Source organism: Scophthalmus maximus, chromosome 21, assembly GCF_022379125.1.
Source record: "Scophthalmus maximus strain ysfricsl-2021 chromosome 21, ASM2237912v1, whole genome shotgun sequence".
Lineage (NCBI taxonomy): Eukaryota > Metazoa > Chordata > Actinopteri > Pleuronectiformes > Scophthalmidae > Scophthalmus > Scophthalmus maximus.
Window position 1 is genome coordinate 781,646 of NC_061535.1, and position 27,749 is coordinate 809,394.

The window sequence follows — 27,749 nt, forward strand, 5'->3', positions numbered from 1 at the left end:
GACGTCCTTTATTTTGGGGCGGTTTTTTTTACAGGACGGAGCTGCTTATCTTCCATGTAAACTGTCTTTTCACCAGTCAGGGTAAATCCGGTGCCTAGAGTACGAGCTAGCATGTAGCGAGTCTGTAGCCTTTTCTTGTATTTGCAATATGAAGAATGGAAGAAGACGATGTGACTATCAGAGAGCAGAATTTCCACAGCCAAGTTCGAGAGTACATCGTAAGTAACGCACGGAGCGGCTAGCCAAGGCTAGCAGGCTAACAACGTCCTCCACTGCACACCGACGTCAACGCTAGCTAGCGTTAGCATCAGTGGGTAGTTTTGACTCGACAACATTTATGAAGCTTAAAACATGTGATATTTAACGTACGGTTAATTCATTTGTTATGCTAATCTTGTTTTACATTACAAGGTAATGTGTGAACGTGCCAATCAAAGCTGGCATACTTAAACGTTAGCTGCCATTAACCAGTTGATTTCAGTCGTTGAACTTAGCTTACGTTTTTTTTTGTGGATATTTAGAAATACACCTGCCTGCTAAAAGATATTTAAATTGGAATGAAAAAACACACCCCACTGCTCAGCAATACAGTGCACTCGAGAGAGGAGACATTTGTTTCGTATGCTTTATAATATTGTAATATCCTGCATGCTTTTTCTGCGCATATGGTTTTATATGCGGAAAATGACATCTTCTATCAAAGCCTGACTCAGACCATATCATCTGGTGAAAATACTACACTTTAGAACCTAACGTGAAGCAGATTTTTTTTTATTTTAATTGAATCTGTTTATGAACATTTCTACCACTAACATTACAACTAGGAGACGATGGTTTGTTTGCAATGGGGGTTTAGTGAGTTTGAAGTTAGTTTCATGTCTTGTTTTCATAGTTTTTATGAGATTCAACGATTGGGGTTTTTGTAAAAACGTTCTAAATTTCACGATGAGTTCATGTGGTTGGATGATTATATTTATCTAGCTTGAGACAGGACACAGGAGAGGATTCATATTTTTATTTGCATTTTAATAGACTGTATAAGGAGTTATGTTTGTGTCTAACAAAGCGTTCAAATGCAGCTTTGCATTTGGTGTCATACAGGTCCTTGTTGGTTGGCCACTTGTAAGCTGTTACTGTTGAAACCATATTGTTTTTAGAGAGACTCGATGTCTTGTCGTTATTTAAAAAGACAACTCTGAAGTTCTAGGTGGGACACTTTGACTGCAGTAGGTCTTGTTTATTATTTCATGCAGACACTTTTGAAAAATAGAAACCATTAAATGTCTCACAAGCAGGCAATTTCAACATCTCAGCTTCAGCTTGCACATTTTGTCACAAGCTTGTCTCCTCATCTACCTCTCAGTATCCCATATCAATATTCTTCAGTTTGCATGATGTTCTAATGTCACTGTGTCATTTAACCCTAATGTGCACGGTGAGTCAGTTTATGGATGGATTTCCACAGGCACCAGTGGATTGATGTTTGTTGTTGTGCTTGATTATATTTGCAGTCTATTCTGGGTTAAGTTTAAAGATAGTAAAAATGACTCAGTGGCAAAGTGGCGTGCTCTTAATAGACCATAGATGTGGGAAAGTCTTCCACTCTGGGACTGACTGAAAAATGTTTGCACAAAACACAGAAAAACCATGTTACTGTGAGTAAACTGGTTAAGGCAGTGTAAATACATGTGGTCAAACAACATTATCAGCCTGTCACATGTTGTGTTAAACCAAATGCAAAGTGCTATGTTACAGCCTGGGCAGCATTCAGGTTTCTTTAAAACTGAAATTAAATTATTGTCATTACCTTCTCTCTTTTCTATTGTTCTCTGTATGACTCAGAATTTCCGAGGGAAAACAGGGTATTATCAAGGCTAGTGTCCGTGGTGTTCACAGGTGTGCTTGAAACGTACTGTTATCTTCCCCCAGACTGTTGTGTCTTTGTGTGTCTGCCATTTTATCAGCTCCGTGCACCTGATTGCGTGTTGTTCTGGGTTTGCCCCTTTTTGGTAAGAAATTATGCTTGAGCCAATGTCATCACAGAGTTCGTAGCTTGGAAATGAATAACTCTTTCATTTGGAAGGCGACTGCAACTGATAAGAAACTGATTTTTCCACAGCTGTCCAATAACACTACATAGGTCCCCAGATTGACTGGGGAGCATTGGTATTTCAAAAAAAAAGTTGGTTCTCTCTGTCTGGAATGTGCACCATCTGCCTGGTGTTTGGCTGAGTCATTTTATAATCCCAGCTCAGCCATGATGAGCTTTTGCAATGTTTACAGGGTGCAATGTGCTGAAGTGAGCTTCTAACATTAGTTACATCCAAGTGTCACAGTAGACGGGGAGAATCTGGAATGTGATCTTTCTGTAAGACCATCCTGCTTGTTTTGAGCCTGTTATTACCTAATAAATTCCCTGCACTAGAAATGTCTGTACCACTTTGATTTTAGCATTGGCTAAATTAGTGTCATTGGAGGTTGGGAAACAGTGAAACATTGTGTTTTTTTGTTCTATACCCAAATAAGTGGATAATAGTTAACTGTACTGCCTACTAGTGTTGCAACTAACGATTATTTTCATTATTGATTGATCTGCAGATTAATCAATTAGTTGTTTGGTCTATTAAATGGTGAAAAATGTTTATCATATTTCCCAAACCCCAAAATGATGTTTTGCTTTGTCCACAAACCAAATATATTTAGTTTACTGTCATAGAGTAGGAAAGAAAAAGGAAAAACTTCACATTTAAAAAGCTTGACTTTTATTTGATTAGATTTTTTTAGAAAAATTACCTGAGCCATTTATCAAATTAGCTGGCGATTAATTTAGTAGTCGATTACTAATCGACTAATTGTTGCAGCTCTACTGCTGACTATACTTTTGCCATAGAGGAAATATTCCCATTTTGCATGTTAACTGTGGTCCCACAGTTATTTTCAGCAAACATTTATATATACAATACCAAAAGACAAGATATTCTTTTCCACCCCAGTAAGACACATGGAGGGACGCACAGGTTAGCAAGTACATTTTATACACGATAGACAGTCAAATGGTTGGGTGATCTACTTCACACAGTCGCTGTCCACAGCTGTCTATGTTTCAGAAAATGCATTATAGATGCTACTTTTACACTCAAGTGACATTTAATCTACCTGCTCTTGACCAGTCAGACTGTTGGTCATGGGAAAACACAGAGGCGACAATATTCCCAGATGACTGGGATCATGATTTAAGTTCTCATTGGTATCAATTTGTATCAATTTGTGTAACAGATTTTGGGCTAAACCAAAGTCTTTAAGACATATAATCTGAGAGTACCGCACAAAGGTATATGTTTGTTATAATAAACAATTTATAGGGCCTGCATAATTATTCTTAGCCCATGGTATGGGACATAACAGGAAATGAAGAATACAGGTTTGGAATATTCTGTTGATCACTGGGTGCTTATTCATCTTCAGTCATGTCAAATCTCATACTAATATTCTGCTTATGCTGTCGTTTCAGATTTGTTTCCTCCTGTTTGCAGTCCTCTACATTGTGTCCTACTGCATCATAACCAGATACAAGAGGAAGAGTGGTAAGTGTTTCTTCAGAATATGATCTCTCACTCTGTGGGAACAGCAATCTGCAAGTGCCTCAGGAGTGAGACTGTCACACGTCTAAGGATCACTTTTAATATATAGACAGCACAAATGTGTCTGTGGTGCAACTATTTTCACAGCTAACATTGTAGAAGTTTGGTTATCTCTGTTCATGCTGTGTTTGTGCTGTGTTTGTGCACAGAAAGAGCTCATCATTGTGTATAGACTGAAAGGAAGTAAATGCCAAGAATGTGTTAGGTGTATATATAAGCGTCCTCACTCACAAGTGAGCTCTGGATCTGTGTTAACTGTAACCGCCCAAAATTGCTTTTAGGGCTGTGGCAGCATGAATTCAATGTGCTACATTATGACAGTTAAGCTTACTGTTAGTGAAAGAGGCAGTTAGTGATTTTAATCCAATACACTTTTTGTAAAAATCAGAAAATATTTACTCGCGGTCCACTAGGTGTCGATTCTGTGTTGGCTCTTTAAATTGAAAACCAAAACATTTTTACGAACCGCAACTCACAACACTGTGTGTGCAGTTTGTAAACATCACTCCCTGACACCTTAAGAGATGTGCTAATGAATGACTCAGGTGTTTTGGCCTTGTGGTTAGTGCGTTGGTCTCCCATACCCAAGGCTGCGGGTCAGTGGCTTGGTCAGTGCAATAAAATCATCAACAATAACAAAGAGAGAGACACGAGCTTTCTCCAAAATCGCTATCTGCCCCTTTAAGCACTGACACTGATCTTCTGTACCAAGTTACGAAGCAGAAACACGGAGAGGAAAACAAGAAGGCCTGAGTGGGAATAAACAGATTTTTATGTTCCCAGAACAAATCTAGTATGTCAAGGTCACCTGAGCTTCCCTTCCCCCATTTTGAAAGTAGATCAATTTGCACCACAAATTCAATCTGGGGTTCTATTTGTTGTTGTTATATTTTATGAAAGGTTCTCTGTCACTTTCTACTTTATAATTGTCCAAGTAGCAATACATTGTTTTCAAAACAACTAAAGATGGGGAAAACAGTTTCCTATAAGATTGGCAACCTGCTTCAGATTATTAAAATATGATGAAAGTGTTCAAAGAGATACCTAAAACTGTCCAAAAGAACAGCTCATACCTATGTGACTGCATTGAATAAACAAAAGTCCCATCTTGAGCAGAGATGTGCCTGTGTTTGATTCTGCTTTACAACATTACCACCATGAACCAATCAGATTTGAAATAAAAACAAAACAAAACAAAACACTTTTATTTTTCTGATTCAATTATCTTTCCTCACTGATGCCGCTCCCTCTCTGCATCCAGTCTGTAGCTCCCTCGACCATCGGCTCTCTCTCTCGTTCTCTTGGTGCAGGATGAGGAAACTGAACTGTGTTCTGCACTGAACCGCGACAACATGAAGCTCTCATGACTGACTGATTACGACAGATGAGAATTGGGCAGCGCATGACAATTAAATGCTTAGTTATCAATATTTTTCCTATAAAAATTCTTACACCCTTAAAATCAAAAGGACTTTGCGACCCCCCCTGTTGAGCTTGGGCAACACCTAGTGGGGGTCGGGCCCCCCCGGTTGGTAACCACTGTCCTCTTGTACAACCGTCTCTACATCCTGAGCCACAGCCGCCAGAGAAAATGAGATCTTCTGTGTTCATCAAACAGTCGTTTTGTACGTTTGAATCAAGATGATAATCACCACCACCATCATCATCATCATCATCATGTGGGATAACCATCTGAATCAGGAAGTGTTGGTACAAAGATCTGATTACTGGGGAGTCACAGCAAGTGTCCTGGACCTGCAATAATGACTTCACAGTTCCTTTCTCGCTTCTGCCCTAGGAAAAATAATAATAATAATAACAATGTTGTGTTCCTCTCATTTCTGTCTTGGTTATAATATGATGTATAAAACGCGGACCATGCACAGTTCATTAGCTTAGCCAGTGTCCCACCATGTGACTAAAGTGGTTTGGTTTCTTCTACAGATGACCATGAGGATGAAGATGCTGTTGTCAACAGAATATCGTGAGTAAAATTAGATCGGAGCTGTCTTTTTCACAGGACATTTTTCACAGGTGCTGTTGAGTTAAATAACTTTTCAGGTTTACTAGTTGCTTTTTGTTTTTGTTCGAAGTAAGCAAACATAAGTAAAGAAAGTTAGTGAGCTCCTCTAAGAAGGATCATTCTTATTATTTGAATGATATGTTACTGATTAGAGCTGAAATAATTGTTTGCTCATTAGAAAATCAATCAGATGCTATTTTGATACCAGATTAATAATTTAAGTCATGTTTGCTAGAAACAATTTAAAACATTTTCATGTTCCAGTATATCATTAGGAAATTTTGACTGGTAATTTTCACAATTTCCTTTCATTCTACAGACCAAACTATTAATTGATTTTAATAACAAAATACTAAGCAACATTTTAACTGATAAAAGTAATTATTAGCTGCTATCATTAAAAATGAATTGCATGAATTTAATTTTTTTTAAATGCACTAACGCACTGATTACTGTGGTTGAAATCTTAATTTCCTCAAGAAATGAAAAAATGAATCATTGAAATATAATTACCACTAATTCTTTCAATGTGTTACTTAAGCCAGAGGAGTGGTGGCAAGTATCACATATCTCTCATGGTGGAATTACATGTCTCACTCCTTTTTTAAGTCCAGCTGAGGAAAATGACTCTCAGGGAGCAGCAGAATAACGGAAAGCATTTCAGATTAATTTGATTATTTATGGATATGGTGACGTGCCGCCCCACTGAGGACCACTGAGCAGATGGTCACTCCCCTGGGCCCAATCCAGAAACCCACAGCATAGGAATCTGTACAAGTTGCAGGCTGCAGAATTACTGCCAGTCCACGTCCTTTGTTCCAGGAAAGGGAGAAGGGGTGAATAAGTGAGGAGTAGAAAGATGATTGAAAGAATAGATTGACATTGAGCCTGCTGGCAGTAAAATCCAGTGCTATTTAAGTGGTCACTCAATAGGTTTAATCCAGACTTGCTATTGCTTATTAATTCCTATCACACTGTAACTCAAGTGACTCTGTCGTAATATAATACAACCCAAAATGAATCCTTCATTAACCAAGTACCCAAGCTTGTAACATATAATGGGATTTGAAAAATATTATTTTTTTACTACCTTCTTGCGATTCTGCGTGTTTTATCTTGTGTGTGTGTGTGTGTGTGTGTGTGTGTGTGTGTGTGTGTGTGTGTGTGTGTGTGTGTGTGTGTGTGTGTGTGTGTGTGTGTGTGTGTGTGTGTGTGTGTGTGTGTGTGTGTGTGTGTGTGTGTGTGTGTGTGTGTGTGTGTGTGTGTGTGTGTGTGTGTGTGATTCTATTTGCAGATTGTACTTGTGCACCTTCACCCTGGCAGTGTCGGGTGGTGCCGTCTTCCTACTGCCTTTCTCAATCATTAGTAATGAGATCCTCCTCTCCTTCCCCAAAAACTATTACATCCAGTGGCTCAATGGCTCCCTCATCCATGGTCAGTAGATCACACATGTTTTTTATTTTTAGTTTGATGAACTAATTTTATTAACTTTATACTCTTATGTCAAATGCAATAGCTGTGGTGATTAACATAATTTACAAATTGTGACTAGTGCCCACATCAATGTTGGTTAAAGAAACAGTTGTATGTCGATGGAGGTAATATTTATTTTATTTTGAAGAGTTTCAAAGAGGGATTTTGTGCAAAAACTTATGGTAACATGTGGTTAGCTAACCCTTCTCAGTTTGTGCTGTTACACTAATGTTTTGCTATTGTATGTAAAACATATAATCATAATGATAAATAAAACACACCATCATTTTTACTCTTGGAAAGAATAGATGCATTAGTGTTGTTTTAAGCTTTAGGTGTTTACTATACTATAGAAACTGGATTTAAATTATTGATTAATAGATGTGGGTGTGCAGAGCTTTTGAATCTTCTTGACTTACCATTTTATCTTCTTAGTTTAATAAACAGAGATACCCCTCAACATGTTTTAGTACAACCTTCATGTGTTGTTGTCACTGTTGCTCATAATCAGGCTTTTAAAAGGATAGTTGATTCTTGTAACAATTTAAATAATGTAATTCAAGCATTTTAGGGCAAAATAGTTTTCACAAAAAATCTCTGTATATGTAATATTACTGAATATTGCCATATAGATATTTACCTGTAATACATTACATCACATTCATTTAGCAGACGCTTTTGTCCTTAGCGACTTACAATAACTGCATTCAACCATAAAGATATTACCCAAAGGTGCAAGACTCAATACAGTACATAAACCTTTGTCGAATAGGCAAAAACAGCTTCAAGTGCTCATTTTAGATTTATTTTTCGATTTCTATCCTATTTTTCTACTGTCAGGATAGACTGAAAATATTTTGGAAAACCAGAGAAACAAGAACAAAGACGGTAATGTCCATTTGTGTCTATACAGTGAATTTTATACTTTCACAACATGAAATGTTACCACACTTATAGAATCTTGTAGAATGAATACTACTTGTGATAAATGATGCATGCAACAAATTAAGTAGATATTTTTTTTTACTCAAATTTTCCCTCATTAAACCCAAAAGTTAGAGTCAATCTGTTTAATTTTCAATATCACCACTTAACAGATCATTTCATTTCTTTTGTGTCACTATCGCCAATGTACACTGACTTCATCGACACAGTGGTGTTCTTAAGCCTGTTGGGTGTTTCCACATCCACCAGGGGGCATCAGAGACGTAGACATTTCTAGAGAGACTCCTACCAGATACAACCCCGTGTTGGCGCCTCCAATCCCACTTTATAACAATATTCAAGGGAAAGCATCAAAGTCTCGAAAAATGTGCTTGTGGACTTAGAGCATTACAAAAGTCAATCTTACATTAAAAAGAAAACTGCCACCTTATATAATGTAGGGTTTGTGTGTAAGATTAAATTAGTGAATTCATGCGTTTGGTTTTTGCAGGTCTCTGGAATCTGGTGTCACTGTTCTCCAACCTTTGCCTCTTCGTCCTGATGCCTTTTGCTTATTTCTTCCTGGAGTCTGAGGGATTTGCGGGATCAAAAAAGGTACATTTCCTCAATTCTTAACTGTAATATATATATTTATATATTTATATTTTTTATTTGTGTTTATTTTCTTGTGTGCATGACTACCAAGACACTGCAAAATAACAAACTAAGGTCCGAAAAATGAGACCTTAAAAATGAAATGAAAGGAACCCTGTTTTTTTTTGTGCTTTTTTCCTGTCGCCGTATTTCTATGATTTGCTATTCAGGCAGCAGCAGCAGGTGCCTAGTCCTTGCCCTCTTCCTGACTCACGCCACTGACCGTAACTGCCACCGCAGAAAGCTCATTAACCATGAAAGTCTGAATCTGGTCTTCGCCCAGTGCCACATCCTGACAAACCCTTCCAATAAGGCCATAGGCTGCAAACGCTTCAACACTGCTGCATCGACCCCACTGATTTAAAGCCTGATTCCTTGTCACCCCCTCCCCAGCCCCCTAAAATAAAACTTCAAAAGGACAGGCTAATAATCGAGTTGTAAGGCTCAGCGAACTTCCTCGTTTAATTGATTACCAAAAAAAAAAGAGGCTGGGGGCTCGTGTTCCAAAAGTCCATAAAGTTGCAGCAACATGACAGCACAATAGAGCCTCGCAAAATGGAGGGGGAAAGATTTACTTTTAATACACCTCTATCCTGTGTCACAGTTTGAAACCTCTCTGGTTTATGTCCCTCCTGGCAAAAACACATAAAAATTAGTCTGTACTGTAGTGTATAGGCAGTTCTTTTCTTCCTCAGCTCCACTAATTTGTTTCGGTTGGATTTCTTCTACAGAGGGCAGGTCCTGATGTGTAGGCAGCAGGATAAGGGCCTCTTTCACATTTCTCGTTTTTGTTCTTTTTTTATTTTAGTGTGACTGTTTCTCGCTACTGCTCTTCCATAAATTTGCTTAGAGGAAGCACTGTTCAATGTTGAGCTGCACGTCGAGGGATATATTGTGTGTACTAAGGAAGGGGTGGAGGTGACACTCCTGTTGCAGCTTAGAAAAAACAAGCGGCCTGCAGAGTCAATCATGTGGCCGACAGCAAGGGTAATGTAAAACGCAGATCTTAGTATTCATAATGTGATGTTATCCCTTTCCCCAATAAAACATTAGACCACAATGTCATAAGATTTAACGTGGCATTTTAACCTCCCCGGCTAATGTTATGGCACTACAAGGTCCTTTTGACTGCGGAAATGAAGTGAATGATGAATTTCACTACTAACATTGCGTGTCAGGCTTTTCATGTGGCTGTGTTTACTTTTGACGATGTACTAAAAGACGCCACCAGAATAAAGATGGAAATGTGGATTTTTTTTTTTTGAATGTTAACTGTTCAGCTCTTCAGAGGCTCTGTCACCTGAATGATTAATAGTTTACCAAATTGTCCAAATTGTGGATGAATCGAAGTGACTTAGGGCTTTGATGTCAAATGTTATGATCTAGCTTTATTTGTTGCTGTAAAATGTCTCCCATTTTACTGCTGTGTTCTGAAATCTTTACAAAAAAGCTGCATCACTGAGGCCACTAAAGGTCCATGTGTAGTTCAGGTTTTTAGGTTCTGATCATGTTTAACAAAACTCTTTGCCATAATGTATTTCTGCCTTTGAATCTTGCATATGTATATGTAGCAGTATTCTACATGTATTACTTCTCGGTGTTGGGTGTTTTAAGTGCATTGTTATAGATAAAAATGTGTCAATTTTCGATAATGTCCCGCTTAAGGATTTCTGTCACGTATCTGTTATGTTGTCTCCGCACCACCAGTAGATGGCATTATATTGATGAGAGCAATCTGTGTTATTGAGATGATCAGCATCTCTTCACGAACACTGTGTACAGCACAAGCCTTTTTTCACTTACATTTGTATGAAGGCACATACATCGTTTTAGTTATCATACACGGCAAGTACACCTTGAAGATATATTTAATCAGAAACAATGAGATCGAACTAAAAAAAAAAGTTCTTGCAGGTCTATCTCTAATCCTACTGTCTTACTGATGTTCATTATCACTTGCCAAATTTTTGTAAATTTTTGTGGAATAAAATTATTTTTTTATATTCTTAAAACATTTTAGGGATTTCCCCAGACATTTATTTTTGGGTGAAGAAACCACATAAGTTGTGTGAAGTATGCTTTGCAGTGAATAGGGTCTTACCCACAGTATTGAAATGTGTTTGATCCTGAAACGAGTTGGAATGAGTCTGACCCCCTGACTGACCCAGAGAAGGGCCAACAGGTTTCATCTGGTAGTTAAAGAAACTCCTCATCAATCTCATCCTAAGCTCTAACCCGCCGATGATGAGAAGTGTGTTTATTGTGGAGGGAAAGGGGGGGAGAGGGGGGAAGAGAGAGAGAGAGAGAGAGAAAACGTCTCGCCAAGCAAACCCGCATGGTGTTACTAAGATACTCCTCTTTGTTGGAGCTCCACAATGGGGGGCTGGATATTTATTTCAAATCTCCTGCACATGCAGACATTTTTCCCAGGCCTTCTTTCGGGCAGGACCAGCCAGAGAATATAAAGTGGTGTTTACATACTTTCCTTTAAGGTCACAATGTCTCCCCTAAAGCTGCCTGTTACAATGTTCGTTCCCATGGCAACATATTAGTTTGAGCTGGGAATTTAAAAAAGGACAAGCGAGTTGCTCAGGATTTTTCCCCTCCTCTCGTGACTCAGTTTTCTGAACTAAGCAATAAGTTCTGAGACTCTACACCAGATTTTTATTTGTTTTTACTGATTTTAAAGACAACAAGGACTCTGCTTGTCTTCTATCATTTGAGTGGAGTTACTCCCTTAAATACGGGCAGAGAACTATGTAGATAGGCTATTCGGGGGTGACCTCTCTGTAATCAGAACATGCTGTCGTCAGTGTAAGATGGCAAATAAAACTTGAGGGAACATTTGATGCCAGCACAGATGCAGAATGGCCTTTTCAAAAGAGTTTCCATTCATCACAATATTACTGAAAATTGCCCCCTACACACACCCCTGGGGTTTGAACAAAACGATGTGATGCAGATCATTTCCCATGCTCTCTTGTCATTGGTCCGTATTAAGTTTTATTAAGAGTCTTTAGAAGTTAATTCTGTGACTTCACAGAGTGTCCCTCTCCTCTGCTTTCTGTCTTTGACACGGCCATTGCAATGCGGCCGACTGGTTGAAGGATACACTAATAAGGTCCTGGGCATCTGGCATGTCTTTAGCAAAGAGGGCAGTCTTCTTCTGCTGGGGAGCAAAAAAGGGCCCTGCCCCCTCCCTTGCTTATTACACTCTTCGCCCTTGTTAGGGGTGGGCGATTTTATACCGTGGATGATCTTAATTTGGTTTATTATCTGCTTTTCAAAGGAATCATACAGATCGTGCTGAAGTTTCTGCAACACTTTTGTTAAAGAAAACTGCACGTGCAAAAATTTCAACCAACAGATATTATTTATTTATTAGATAAATTCATATTGTGTGCTGCCAATTTAAGAAATTAACGCATTTGTGTTTGATGAATCTTCGCTATTCCCAATCCTAAGGAGAGATCTGTGTGTGTGTCTCGGAGCCTGCCCACTGCAGGGGGAATGTTCAGCTCTCACTGTCTGACACACGCAGCACAGACAGAGACAGACCGGCTGTTTCGTGTAGCGATATCGCAGAGTGAACCGGTCGAAAGTCTGGTTGTACTTCACCAAATCGATGGAGACAACGCTCTTTGCCAAAAGTGTAACAAATGTGTTTTGCAAGTAAAGGTGGAAACAAGCGATCTGTAGAAGCATTTAGTGAAAGTGAAAGTACACTCTACTATTGCTGGTCAAAGTCAGACCGGATCTGTTATTTTTTTAATACATTTTATTGTTATTTGTCTTTTTCTGACATGAAACACTCACTTGTTTTTTTGTTCTTTTTGGCTCACTTGTTTTAAAAAGAATCGTGATTCAGATCGTGGATTTCGATTCCCCAATAGATCGGCATACGATCTTTTGGCCAGATCACCCATCCCTATGTCTACTATTACATTTGGCTTCCATTGGTGAACTCTTGCTGGATTCACCACTCGCCATACAACATCAGAGACAGTGGTAGATTGTGCATTATTTTTTTCTGCAGCATATAGGTTAGACGCTAAATTGGGTGGATTTGGAGGTTGATGTACTTGGCTGCTTGTCTGTCTGTCTGTCTGTCTGTATGTGTGTATGTTTGTGCATGTGTACACGTGAATTCATGCATGTTTCCTTTGGTTGGGCATATGAAGCGGTTATTTTCCTATCTGGCCACTACATGCATTTCTTGGAAGTCTCCCCAGTGTGAGGATCGGGGGATGCTGAATATTTCAGAGCTGCTATATTTAGAGGTAGTTACACATTTAGAACGGCAAAAATAGAAACTTTCAGCAGGCGCTCTGAATGCCAAGGAACAGGTCTTTTTCATTTTCCCCTCCCTTCATCATTTGTCAGTTTTATCTTTGATCAGTGATGATAGCTTGGTTGGATTATCTTATTTTTATACCACCCTTTTTTTCAAAGCTCACAATTGCTTGTCCTTCCCTTTGTGCTGGGGAACAAATGACTTGCAAGAATAGATTAGGATGGACAGACATTTCAGTGTGCAATGTCATGCATGTGGCTGGACCAGTGAAATCAATCAGGCCTCTCAGTTCAGTGTCCTTTTTTCTCTCATTCGGTCAAACCATGTGTGACACTGGATTGCTCTTCCAGCTAGGCAGGAACCAGGGATGATAGTAAGGGAGGTGACAAGCATTGCCTTTGCCCTAAATGATCTGAATGGATAATGATTTGAGTCTTATAAATGATTGAGCGACCTATCTAAAGGGAATACACCTTCAACATGGCATGGGCAGCTTGTTAAGGTGGACTGGTGCACTTGAGCAGAGGCACGTCCTGCCTGTGACTTCTGCTTGTCCCGATGCATCCTTAAGAGAGCGTGTGTGGGACGTGGCTGAAGTCCCTGAAAGCATTCCTCTCTCACCTCTCTTACCTCAGGGGAATGAGATGCGCTCAGACGTTGACTCCTCTCCTCCACCAATCTCTCTCTGTTGCTCTCTCTATAGCTCACCATCCCTCTTTTTTATTTTGTGTTGTTGAGTGTTTTCCCCACTGCCTATTTGAGTTGGGCTGTGAGATGGTTGATTGCTCAATCCATCTGTGAGTGTATAAAAGAGTATGTTGTAGTCAGCAAAATCTATGTCCACATCAGATTTTAGGTTTATTTTTAACATAATGATATTCATAATAAATGGATTAACGGCACATATACTTACATGGTTCCCTTAAGATATATTCTCACTGATATATTTACGATTATTATTTCTTCTTCATGATATATTAGGTATTTTTAGGTTTATTTAATAGGTTCTATAGGTCCCATTGACATGCTCTAACGTTACCTGTCGAGAGGCTGCAGTGTCCACATTGGCCACACTGGGGCACTCCAGACCCTGCCCACTTTCCTCTCTGTTGTGCTAGAAAATTCTACTCTCACTCACTGAGGCTTTTCCAGAATATCATTGTAAGAGAAGACGAAAGGGATGTACAGAACAAGTGATTGCTGATAGCGAAATTATGCTACATTGGATTTTCTATCCCTGACAATGAATGGAATTAGATGAAATCAATATAACAATGTCCAAAGTATGGACTGAATGGGTCAGTGATCATTTTAGACCGAATTTACCGAATGTGTCTTTTAGTCGTGAATGCTGTTTTTCAGAGAGCTGCTTGTAAAAGATATGAGTGTGTTAGAAGGAACTGTATTTTGCATAGGAGAGAAGACAGCTGCGAATCAGTGACCCAAATTGCAATACACACACCAAAGCATGGGTAGTTTGGTTGACAGTCATAAACTGTGTCAGGTAACAAACAAAAAAAGAATCTCGCTTGATTGAATCAGCATTTTATCTGCAGGATTAAACCCATTCCCACTCTGTGAAGTGGCTTCATGATTAACAGGGGGAACTTTCAAACAGACCCCCTTCACGTACCTGTTGGCAAATACTGAACAGCAACCACAAAGACATTATGTTAGCTGGTAACAAATTGCTCACATGTACCTAATTTGAGCAGCGCTCCGAAAGCAGAGAGCCCTTGTTAGTTAGCCTGTGCCTGGTCGCCTACATGACATGTGTATGAGAACACTTATCTGTCTTACAGTGCTAGACGCTTGGCTCTCCAGCAGGGTGGGAAATGGAAACTGTGTCAATAGGTAGGAGGACTTTATTAACCACTCAGCAGTTTGTGACCCGGAAAACCCAAATTACCCCAAAACTCTCTTGTCTGCCTGGCCTGGGACGCGGCCATGGTGCTAAGGGAGCTCCTAATCAGCCCCAGATGGGAGGTCTGCTCTTGATCGCAGACAGTAGCTAACCCAGCAAGGCTTCATGCTCCTTACAGGCACCCCCTCCTCATTTTTTAAATATCACCTCTGCCACCACCAGCCCTGTTAGACCCACTTTACAGCCCTCAATATATGTGAATAAAAGAGCTGTTTTACAGAGAAGTCCGTGGGAGTGTTTATGTCACGTTTGTGTGCTGCGAATGGAAATGATGCTGTTTAGAATGAGCGAGGCAGGATGGAGTGAGGAGGGAGATGTCAAGTAAATCATCCTCCAGCTCTGCAATGACCATCACTTAGTTTTTTGTTTTGGATTTTTTTTAAATTGTCTATTATGATATTGATTTCAATTGTACCCGTCATTTCTAAATCAATTTTTGTTATGTGCACTTTCCGTTGTCAGGGCATTAAAGCACGTATTCTTGAGACCTTTGTGATGCTCTTCCTGCTGGCTCTGCTAATCCTCGGTATAGTGTGGGTGGCATCGGCGCTCATTGACAATGATGCAGGCAGTATGGAGTCCCTTTATGGTATGTTCCTCAGCCACTTGTGCGTTTAAATCTTTGATGTTGTTTTTTCATAAAGGAATAGTTTGAAAATTTGGTTAGATGAGAAGATTTATACATCTCATGACTGCATTTACTATATGCTAATCAACTTGCAGCTTAAGCTTTAAAGACTGGATCAGGGAATAAACTAGCTAAGCTTACTTAAAAAAAAAAAACTTGCCCACCAACACCTTTTAAAACGAACAAATTTACAAAATGTTTCATTTGTGTTATCCAAAAATCAAAAATAAAAGTTGCAAGTTTAAACAATCTCTTGCATAGCCACCAAAATGTTGACCTGTCCTTTCCTTGTGTATATTATACTCAATTAATGTTTGGTTTCTGTAGATCTTTGGGAATTCTACCTACCATACCTCTACTCTTGTATATCTCTGATGGGAGGACTGCTTTTACTAAGTAAGCCATTTAACTCAATCCCATACACAATATTATGTGCAACTAACATCAGATAGTTTACTTTATCGTGTAAAAAAAAACCACAATGTGATCGCATTGTTTTCTGCCTGTGTCTAGTGTGCACTCCAGTGGGATTGTCCAGGATGTTCACCATCATGGGCCAGTTATTAGTAAAACCAACGGTAAGTAATCATTTGGATGAAGTATTTGAATATACATAGTTTGTTTGTGAATTGTTTGCTCAATAGAAAATGTTTATTAAATCGGTTTGATTCCAATTTTTAAACAAGAGCTTTGCTATGAAAGACTAGTTGAACTTGAACAGATCGACTCTGACTTGAACCCACTTTGCTCCTCATGACAGTCATTTACATTCGCGACAGAGGACTACAAATACATCACCAAGCCATCCTCCCATCTGCCATCTCTCCAGTCCCACTTTGGGCCTAATTATAACCCATTTCATCTCTTCCTTTTCTGCTCCCTCCCCTTCAGATCCTGGAGGACCTGGATGAGCAGATTTACTGCATCCATTTGCAGGAGGAAGCCCTTCAGAGGAGATTAAACGGTATGTCTGTGGGAGACGTGTTGGCACATTATAGGGGAAGGGAGGGGGGGCTGACGGTCCTATTGGGTGTGATGGAGCATGCCACATTGGAATCAATTAGCATTGAAAATTCAGCCAGGTGTGCACGCACACACACACACACTTGACTTGACACCAGCCTTTCTCTACCACTGTTTTACTCTCATAACTTTTTGCTTAAGAACGGCGGGGACCATATTTTATGTTAAGGAAGTTTTTAAGGATCCATTTAAGGCACTACAGTGCCAATGTCACTGTTGGGGAAATGATTGCCTAATTTAATGTCAGGCCTAGAATGGTAGCCTGGGTAATAGGATGGAAATGAAATCTTTTACAAGAAGTTTTGCTTGGGCCTGCAGACTTTAAAGAGCAGCAACTCTTTTAGTGACTTTTGAAAAGAAACCTGGGGGCCTTGTGCTGTTTGTTCTGTGGACTGGGAACAAAGGCGATGTTTAAAGAGTTTGTGGATGGTGAAGATTTTATTTTTCCAGCCTGCATTTCCTTTTCACGCACACCCCTCTGCATTCCCAAATTCCTTGTTTGACGTTGAATAATCTGAAAAAGCAGGAAGTGTTTGGGCCATGTTCCAAAACTTACTTTAATATTAACTCAAGCACGCAACCAAGTGTACAGATGCGAGCAAATGAGGAGGCAGAGCGTCCTTTCAAACCAGGGAGGTAAGGGAGATTCCTCCCTGATAGTACTTGTTTTCGAATGCTACACCGGCCACCTCTATAGACTGCCACCTAAGCGTATGGTTCCTTAGGCCTCATTCCACACGGTAATGCTTTGAACTAAAGGATAGAATAATTGTAATCTGTTCCTTATCATCCACAAGACTGTTTGATCTTTACAAGTCACTGTACGGCATAAAAAAAATAACAGTGGTTAACATCTCCATGTGTGCACTGTGGCCAAGCTGCAATTCATTTTTGTCCCGTTTTAAGAGGTGGGAATTAAAGGCAAAGGAGGATGTCGACATGAATGTTTTTATGCACACACTGCACATGCACACACTCAACGTCCAAGCTCACACATAGGTGAAACTGAAGGCTAGAGTGGTGTTCCTTTGATCTGCTGAGAACGCTGACTATAGGAGGCAGTTCAGGAACAGTTCACAGGACACACTCCAGAGGTGAGCAATGCTGTCTTCTTGCTTCACCTGTGTTCTCTGCATCCAGCTCATCGAACAGATTATACTCATGTAAACAACAGACAGGCAGTGATGGTATGATCAAGTGAAGAATTAGTTCACACCAGAGAACCAGTTTCTAATCAGGTGTGTTTCCTTATGGCCTCACTGTTGCACAGATTCTTTACTCAGTACTTCAGGTAGATTAATAATACACAAGGCCTGCTCTAAAGATGGTTCCAGGAACACAATCTTAACCCAGTAAAGCATCTTTGCGATGAATAATCCTGTGTTTCGAAGAACTCTGACTGTATGGATAAAAGGGGCTCAAACCTAATGCCTGCAGGCTGTACCTAGTTAAATGACTATTGCATGTATGATTTCAACGGGTAATCTGTGTTAGAATGTGCACCCCACGTACAATCTGATTACTGGAGTCCACAAATATACTGCAGCACAGGCAGTGTGGCACACATGCTTGCCCATGCCACCCTCTCTAGACCCTGATCTGCTGATATCAGAGCAACAGAGCGCCTGTCCAGATGCTATGCGGCACAATGACCTTGTCGGTGCCTCTGTTGTCTCAGCATGGTGTTTAGCATATTTGTAGATGACGTAATTTTTTTCGGCTGTGGTGAAGGTTGGAGAGGATACGTTGAATTACTCTGGGCCTTCCTAGCTGCCAGAAGCCTCACTCAGCATCTCTGCCTCGCTGTAATTCAGCCTTTTACTTTTTGCTGGCAGCAGAAGGAGAAGGATATATTTAACTTCAGGCTGGAATGATGTCATTGAGGATACTGCAGTTGAATTTCTCACTGTTTTACCCTTCTGCTTGGAACAAGTGGTGATATTGTTCTTTGTCTCCAGTTAGAGCTACTACTTTTCATCACTGTTAAGGATCTCATTTTCATTTGATCAATGATTTATCTGTGCTGAGTGACATCCGTGTTTGGATGTGTTTTGCACATAGGTGATAGATACGTTCACTTGCGGCTGAGCAGATTTGGCTACCCTGAGGCTGAGTGTTCAGTTCATTTCTGGAGAAAAAGAGCTGTTGAACTGTCCATGACATTTCCTGTTGTGTTGTGACTGCATTTGCTTGAAGGGTTCAAACTTTCCCCTGCTTAGATCCCGGGACAGGTATCAGACACGACGTTTAACTCTCTCTCCCCGTCTATCTCACCTCTTTTGCCTACTTAAACCCATCCAGACAGGGCGTGTCATAATGACAGAGGGAAGAAAAAGGTTTGATCAAAGTGATTGGTCCTTCACTGTTGTAACAAAGATGAAAGATGGTATTTTTATTGCACGCTAGTAACAGTGTAACACTGAACTAATTGGTCTTGATCTGCCAGTCACCCCAGGGGATGCAAATGGATACTCTTCCACCTTGGCTCTGAGGGGCCTCTACACTAGTGCGTCAAGCTGGAAGGAAAACAGAGTAAAATAGATAAATTAGCCTTAAATGAGCCGGCCTTGTGGTTTTCCTGGAGAATCCCTTGCTGTCTTCTCCAGCCCATGCAACCAGTTGTGGCATGTGCTAGACAGCTCCTGACACAAGAGATTATTTTTACTTGTTTGAGATCACATTGTTGTGTTCTGAGTAGGATTACTTGTTTTGATGGGATTCCTTAATAAAGATAAGTCAAGTACCATATGCTGAGGTAAGTCTTAATAAGGGCATCATCTTCTATTTTTTTCCCAGGTTTTGTGCATGAGAAATGTCTCGAAATACAGTTTTTTCCTGTGATCTGACAGATAAAGTATAAATATCACACAAAAAGAGCCACGTTAGTATTTTATCTGTTTAAACAACATTAGAGCTGAAACAAGTTGACTTGAAAATAAAAAAGATACAACAGGTACTGATCGCCTCCTGGGATACACCCTTTTCAACGTTTCAATCTCTGAGCTGGACTAGCACGATTGTCAAAGTTTTCCTTCGGAGTCGAACACCAAGTTCTGAATATTATTAATTGGCTATGTTAATAACCTATTAATTGTTTCTTTTCTTTAATGAAGTGGAAAAACTAAATTTCTTGGCTCAGATTTTAATATCTTTGGGTTTTAGACTGTTTTCATAGACTTACCTTTTAATCAATGATTTGGAAAAAGAATCAATCATGAAAATAATTGTTAGTTGCATGCAGCACTAGACAGCATTTGATCATGTAAAGGATGTTGACTAGTGGTGCATGTAACACATTTTCAAATATTTCTGTCTCTGCAGGATCGTCCTCACACACTTATACTCGTGGAAGCGTTGCTCACCAGCTCAACAAAGAATTGGACAATATTAGAAATCAGAGAAATAAATTGGGTAGGTATTTGTATTATGTGCCATGGAAATAAAGTGGAGTCCAAAAGAGCAGTCTCAGACTTTTGGACCCCACTGTAGATGCCAATGAAGTTAGCATTTTTACATATTGCTGACATGCTGCCACTTTCTCTCCATCTGCCTTAATTTCTTGATTTGGACTTGGACCAGAACTGCCTGATAATTTTCCATCCATTTTCAGATATTATAAATGAGGCTTGAGCCTTTTGGGGAGCAGGGTGGGGGGAGGAGAGCACAAAGGCACTTAGGATATTGGACAAGATGCAAACTTTATATTGTAGCAAGCCTTTTAGTGTTGTCATTAATTTAGAAGGATGGTGCATATAAAGTGCACTTGGCAAACTTCTCGTGCAGGCAGGGTGGGTGCACTTTGAGAATAAGAAGGACTAACAAGGTTTGGAATAGAGAAAGAAAGTCAATATGATAAGGACTAGAGGGCAGTCAGATGTCAGGCGCATGTTGTAAGTGGACTGTGGATGTCCATAACAGAAGACACAGTGCATGTGGTCTACAGGCTGTCATCTGTGTCTACACACATGACTGATGAGCTGCTGAAATGAGAGTAAGATGGAAGATATAAACTTGAAATGTGTCATCTGGCTTGGAAGAATGAAACACATTAGTTGCCCATCACGCACGCAAACACACACACACACACACACACACACACACACACACACACACACACACACGCACACACATTCTGACCAAAATATAAATCACAAAATTAATTTTGCTGCATTTCTTTTTATCCAGGATTTATTATTGTTTCCACTAATTAAGGCAATGATGAGTGTGGCTAATTAAAGAGGAAGGGCATGATTTTTGAAGGTTATGAAATATTATGTTACCTGGAGGGGGAAGGGGATTGTGATGAGAGGTGAGATTGTGCTTGGTACACACACACACTCACACACGATATGTTTTACCAAACCAAGCTCTACAAACCCTATAAACAAAGCCAGAGGGTTTGAGGTTTGTCTTTGATGAACATATTAATTAACCAGTGGTGGAAAGTGGTTTGAAATGGAGTATTTTAGCTCATCGCTAAATCTTGCTAGCAATCTTGCTATCATAGAGTTGGTTCTACATATATTTCTGAAGACAAATAACCTCCCTTTTGGTCTCACTCTCATTTCCTTTCAGAGAGAAGAAAAAAAGCATCAGGTTGGGAGAAGAACTTGTTGTATCCCATAGTGATGCTGATCCTGCTCGCAGGAACGGTGAGTGCTGAGACTGACCTATCATTAAGCTCGAACTGTTTACTCATGGCGTATACAGCCTGGCTGGTGGCCATTGGGTATAACAATGCACCTCAAACGCCGTCCTCTTACAGTTTTCCCACAGTGTCTGGGTGGGGGAACCACTTTTGTATAATAGCTGTTTAAGACAATGCTGAATAGTCACCTGCAACAACTGTGATTTTCAATAGATTATAGTGTGAATACTGTTTATGCCGTCTGATATTGTCAGATATGGTAGAAAGGCCATGTGAGACGCATGACACGTGCATCAAACAACGCCCACATTGTTTTTAGGTTTTGAGAAGCTTAATGTTGGAACGGTTAACAATCACAAGACGGTTATTATGCATTACCATACTTAAGGATCAGCAAGGCTCTACAATTCAATTATGTCATGATGCTGGATACTTTGAGGATTTGATCAATCTTTTTTATAATTATGTAAACAAATCTTTATCTTCCTCTCTGTCTGCAGACTCTCTCAGTTATTATGGTGGCACTGAATATCCTCTACCTTCTTGTGGATGAGACTGCCATGCCCAAGGGATCCACAGTAAGGCTGCTGTCTAAATGAAATACATTTTTATCACCACGCACACACGCACACACATGCCTATCAGACCTGCCATGTTCCTGGCGGAGACATAAGTCAAATTCCGGTTATGCTCAGGTGCATGCTAGAAGAAAAGGCACAACCAGATGTTAATCAGGGCTCAACTTTGTGCCACTGGTTTTGTTTTTGGAAGCTCATTGAAAGTCATTTCACAGCAGTGTGCAGACTCAGTGAGCTCCCTACATGTCTCAAATCCACACTGGATAATAAGCTGCTTCTCCTCCCTTCTGCAAAAGCAGACAGGGCCAGGTGAAGGGCTCTTACTACCTGAGTATGAGATGGCTTCCAGAGATTCACATCTCTGCCTAACATGCAATGGGTTTTAAGCTCTCCCTATCTCTTCTCATCTGCAGTGACATAGGTGCGTGGGTGCGTGCGTTTGGGGTTGCATTTTTGTCTGAGAGGGGCAACGTAATGTATCCTATTTCTCCCTCATTTCATTTTGCGTCTTGCGGGCAACTGACAGAGCTGCCCTCAACATTCCAATTATTTTATTGAGCAGAGATGTTTTCTTTGGCATGACACGTTGCAGAAAATCCCCTAAATTACACTTGTCATGCAGCTTGAAGCTGTCCTCCCTGAGTGCGGCCCCACTAAATGGTTTATGCGTTTGTTGAGCCGAATGGAAGCCACACCTCTGATCTCACAGCGCTACAAGGAGAAGGGAGTCTCATCCTCCATAACAATCGATACTGATATGGTATCTAGCTATCCACTTGTTAACTCTGCCCTCCAGGTGTCAAAGTCTGTAAGTCTAGCACAGAAATTCCCATTAAGTTACCTGCACACTGTCCGGAAGGAGATACAGTCTGGCGAGGGAAAGTGATAAAAGGAATTAGAGAGAGAGGCTAGTTTGAGGTTTGGAAGAAGCTCTGTCGGAGAAAAGAGACTCAGACTGTGGGAAAGTCAAATGAGGCCCTGATGTGCTGATGGTTGTGGGGAGGGGAGCACAATGGAAGTGCCCTGTCAATGTTTGTCTTCCCTTCTATATACACATCCCTCTGTAGTCCTTAGCATACTGAGCAGTGCCCCGCTCAACTTTACAGAGCAAAGGATGGAGGTCTAGGAAGGGTGTGGCGCAATAACAGATGAAGAGGAAGAGCAGGTGGATGTAGAAGAAGAGAATGCAAAGATGCTGTAGAAACAACAAGGGGATGAGGAGGGGAACAGGAGCTGCCTCTGTCAAAGGACACAGTGTTTTACAGCTTGATGAACCAGCACTAAGAGGGACCAATAAAATAGTTACTGCAGGCCCTCCTCTTTGGCAGCCACACTGTATTTTGTAAAATGGACAATTAGTTGCGACTGGACTGTAATTTTAACCTCACTAAAGTTGCCCTTCTCTCAACACACAAATTTACATAAAAGCACCTTCAGCGTTTCACTCACGTAGGCACCGCACCGTAAGTGCAAATTCTCAATATCCGTCTGATGACCCATTGTCCTCACTACCAATAATCTAACTAATTATGGGAAACTCATTCTTGAACTAAGGAACAACTTATTTCTATGGTAAGATAAAGTAGAATTACATATATGAAACTGCTATGGCTAAAAGAATAGCTTGCAAAATTCTTAGCTTATATTACCTAAATTATAAAAGAAACTGCTACTATATGGTGGGATTGGAGCAAATTATATTTGAAAAAGGGCCTTTAACACTGAAAATGCGTGCTCATCTTACAATCAACAAATGTGTGTCTGCTGACTGAGCCGTGGCAGGCAGCTCAGACGAGTATACGAGCCCCCCCTCATCTCTCAATGACACACACAAACACACACTCTATCACCCTTTCTGCTACTGGAATGAAAAGAAGGAAAGGGTTGAAAGGAGGCGTACTGTGAAAGCTTGCTGTCCTGAGTGCGCGCATACATGCATACGCAAGTGCACGCACACAATCTTAATGCATGCTCGTCCGCCCTCCATTAATAAATGACATCAGATGCTGTCTGCTAATTCCCTGTGTAAGAGAGAAAGAGCACTGCGCTTTGTCTCTGCAGTAAGCTCCCAGGGATGACAGTTGCATAAAAAGGCATGAAACAACCTGCCAGCTTTCCTTTTTTCTTCAGGCTCTTTTACAAAACAAATCAAGAGAAGGACACTCGATGTGGGAATGAAGAAATAAAATATAATCATAAACTAAAAGTACAACAATATTCTAAATATGTACAGTGAAATTGCAATATACATTTATATTGCAAGAACAGTAAATATCATGTTTAATAGTATATAAACATTGCACATTGATTTCATTGGTTGCACTGTAATATGGTGTATATTTAAAAGTATTGTTGTAGGCTATATATTCTTGTCTATAGTAATTGGAAATTTACTGTACAGTTGTATCTGCACACAATCTTGCAGATCTACAAGATTTGAATGTGATCAGCATTTACTTTTGGGCAGTTTTTAAACAACACAGCTGTTAGGAGTATAAGCAGACAGCAAGAGGCAGTGAGCAGTGTGTGGTGTGTCCACGTGTGGGTGGGGGGATCTAGTATGTTTGCCTAAGTATTTGTTTTGTTGTTTTTATGTTTTTGGCGTGCTTTCAGCCCTTACAATTTTTTTACCGTAAGCAATGTCTTTTTTGTTTGAACACCTGTTCACATATTGTATGATCGACAGTGATTTGAAAAGAGCCTCTTTCATCTTGTTCCATTCATTACTTAGCCAATTTGATTCTGTCTTTCTCAAGTGGGGAAATTCTTCATGCACATTGCAGGATTTCTATAATTGCATGTGTGTGAAAGTGCCTGCAGTGCTGTCGTTTTTCCGTGTTCCTTTTTTAAAATCTCTGATGTGTTGATATGAGATTGATGTGTCATTAGACATTTAATAACCCAGTTTTCTGTCTGCATCTCCATCTTGCAGGACCGAGGCATTGGGAACACCTCTCTGTCCACATTTGGCGTGGCACAAGCGGTGCTGGAAATCATCCTCATGTTGTATCCTTTTAGTGACACCCCCCCCCCCCCCTTTTTTTTTGTTGGGGGGGGGGGTCGCTGGCTAAAGTAACATGCTCCATGGCCAAGAGCAACATTGTCCAGCCAGCTTTGTTTATCTAGGACATATTTCAGCTAGACACCTTCCGGAAGACATGTTTGCCTGTTTCATCACCTTTTATCATAGGTGAAAAGGTGGCGACTTTGGATACTTTGAAAAAAAAAAAGACAACTCAATGAAGCTGCTTTGCTCCCATCAGAGAAGTGTTTTTGGTCCTTGATTGATTTGCTGAACAGCTACTTGATGGTGTCTTCTGTCGTTGGCTTCTACAGCCTGCGTGTCTTTGAGGGACTCACTCCCAGCAAGGATGACACAACCATGACAACGGTAAAGATGGGATGGAAGGACAGGGGGTGGGGTGAATTGAGGGAAAGGGTGCTGAGTTTGCTCCTAATGTGCTGATGTGTTTGGGACCCTCTGCGTTTCATCTCTTTCCTTTTTCTGTCCCGCCTTCCTCTCCACTCCGAACTCCAACTGCTCACTAATGTTTTCCTCAGGGCCCCTCAATGGCTTTAGTTGATCTGTCCAATATTTGTTTGTGGGTTGCGCAAACACTGGCAAAGTGCAAGCTCTTTTCTTGTACATCAGAGGGAGAGTGGACTTTTGGTGTGTGTGTGTGGGGGGGGGGGGGTGTCCACAGTGTTAGGCCCACAGTGGCAACCATTCACTTGGTAATGAGTTTGGGAGTGGTGAGGCTTGTTAACTAGCCATGACGCTCCAGTGAAAGGACTTGAAGGGACAATGGAGAGATCCTGGTAATGAGAAACTTCAGAGGTAATTGTACAATACGTGGAACTAATTTAACATTAAGTGGTGTGTGTACATGTGTGAGCATGTCATGGCTGACACTGCTCATGCAATTGGTGCCTTTTCCTACCAATTCTCAGTTTCCTTCCTTAAAAACTGTACATTATGTGCTTGAGAGATTTAAAGTTGGATTTTTTGCTCTGATTTTTAGATCATTGGTTGCTGTGTGTCAATCTTGGTCCTGAGTTCAGCCCTGCCAGTTATGTCCAGGACTCTAGGTGAGTACAGGATTGTGTTTTTCGTCCCGTAGTGTGATCATGCTAATTTCCTAATTCAGAGCGTGCACAGATTTTATAAAGGGTTTTTCACTTCCTTGCTGAGAGTTAGGCTACATCCATACAACTATGTTTTCGTTTATATGGTGTAATATGGTGTTTTAACAATGAAACCATTTCAGTCCAGACGAGCATTTTAGCTCTGTATCAATATTAATGCCTGTCCATAGTAGAACACCTGAAAATGTATATCATATGACCATTAAAGAACACTGAGCATGTGCATACTGGAGTAAACATGAAAGTAGATTGTCTACCATCCAGTTGCCTACTTGCAGAAAATACTATGAACGAGAAACAAAAATAATGAAAAGTAAGATGAGGGATATCTTTTCCAGGTGGCAATGTTACTGACAGCGTTTTACCTTCACTGCTGGAAGTCGTGACTGATAAGAACCAATCAGGAAGTGAATGCGGGTGACGGTATCATTGTTTTCAAAACCACTTTGTTTTTGCATTTCCATACGACAATGCAGTCCTGGAGTTTTTCAAACTTCAGCAGCGTTTCCAAACGTCTCTGTTTTAGGTGTATGGAAGTTCCAGAGAAGTGTGGATGGCAGGCGTAAACCTAGCAGCAGTGATTTGTGGATGTAGCCTTCAAGGAGAGGATTCATAATACTTTACTATCTGTCATTAAATATGAATCTACACTAATTAACAAGTTCTATTTTGTTTGTGTAATGTGAACAAAGACCAAGGAAAACCATTACCAAAGAAGAACTAAAGTCACATTACCATCGAAGAAATGGTCCTGCACATTAAACTGCAACTTGTTGTTTATACATTTCAGTTTTTTCCACAGATTAAACAAAGATAATACATAGTAATTGGTGAGCTTTAGAGGAGCTGGTAGGTGGAATATCATTTACTTTCATGCCCCCATTTCCATCTTCATTCTGAATACATACTTGTGGAAAGGAGAGTGGTACTAATCTCAGCAAGAAAAACAAGAAACATATTTCCCAGAATGTCAAACAATTTCTTAAAGAGACCTTGTAGAGATTTGAAGGATGAACTGAATTTCCAGAGGTGTCATAATGACCTTGCCACAAACAAACGGGAAAATAAATACTTCTCCCCCACACAGCCGCATTCAGTACTGCTGCCATCACCAGACCATTAAGGTTAGCTAGTTGAATTCTCCTATAGTTTCCCATAGTGACGTTTGGAACGAAGGGCTAAAAATGACAGGAATAGCACCATCACAATGGCACTAATAAACATGCAGAGTGCAGAGCACAGCTGTTCAAATATCTCTCTCTGTGTGTGTGTGTGTGTGTGTGTGTGTGTGTGTGTGTGTGTGTGTGTGTGTGTGTGTGTGTGTGTGTGTGTGTGTGTGTGTGTGTGTGTGTGTGTGTGTGTGTGTGTGTGTGTGTGTGTGTGTGTGTGTGTGTGTGTGTGTGTGTGAGACCAACAGAGTGGGAGAATGGGACGGAGCAAGCATACAGTGACTCATTGAAAGCTTTACAAAATATCAACAGGTTCTGCTTTGTGACACTGAATAGATGAAAAGGAATAAATGCATGAGACAGAGTTGCAGAGAAAAAGGCCTCCCAGCAACAACAACAAAAAAAGTAGAGCTGAAGTGAGATGTTAAGAGACAAGAAAGGGTGTGTGAGGTGAGGTGGTGAAATAGTGTTGTACTGTATATAAGAAAGGTCTTACTCTTAGTCACCTGGTCCGGAAAATGAAGCCTATTCGGTGCCTGAAGCCTGTATTCTCTGGAATCACCAGCAGAGGGCGACTCACTGGTTGCAAAAATAAGTCAAAAAAGGCTCAACTTCTCACTTGAT

At 40.4% G+C, this 27,749-nt stretch overlaps 1 protein-coding gene across 5 annotated transcripts in view; it reads left to right on the top strand.

The window, feature by feature from the left end:
- Positions 1–12: 12 nt before the first annotated feature.
- lmbr1 (limb development membrane protein 1) overlaps positions 13–27,749 on the top strand; it is a 32,984-nt gene continuing 5,247 nt past the window's right edge. Inside the window, exons 1-17 of one of the 5 annotated variants that reach the window (XM_035618835.2) lie at positions 13–218; positions 3,512–3,584; positions 5,586–5,625; positions 6,959–7,098; positions 8,573–8,676; positions 15,396–15,522; positions 15,889–15,957; positions 16,075–16,139; positions 16,453–16,525; positions 19,906–19,995; positions 21,160–21,236; positions 21,733–21,810; positions 24,743–24,816; positions 25,111–25,201; positions 25,833–25,899; positions 26,295–26,379; positions 26,483–27,182. In XM_035618835.2, coding sequence (XP_035474728.1) covers positions 156–218; positions 3,512–3,584; positions 5,586–5,625; positions 6,959–7,098; positions 8,573–8,676; positions 15,396–15,522; positions 15,889–15,957; positions 16,075–16,139; positions 16,453–16,525; positions 19,906–19,995; positions 21,160–21,236; positions 21,733–21,810; positions 24,743–24,816; positions 25,111–25,201; positions 25,833–25,899; positions 26,295–26,377 — 1,314 coding nt within the window. In that variant the 5' untranslated portion in view covers positions 13–155 and the 3' untranslated portion in view covers positions 26,378–26,379; positions 26,483–27,182. Of the gene's footprint in view, positions 219–3,511; positions 3,585–5,585; positions 5,626–6,958; positions 7,099–7,977; positions 8,026–8,572; positions 8,677–15,395; positions 15,523–15,888; positions 15,958–16,074; positions 16,140–16,452; positions 16,526–19,905; positions 19,996–21,159; positions 21,237–21,732; positions 21,811–24,742; positions 24,817–25,110; positions 25,202–25,832; positions 25,900–26,294; positions 27,210–27,749 lie in introns of those variants that run through there. The other 4 variants (XM_035618834.2, XM_035618831.2, XM_035618833.2 and 1 more) reach the window with 4 other exon arrangements.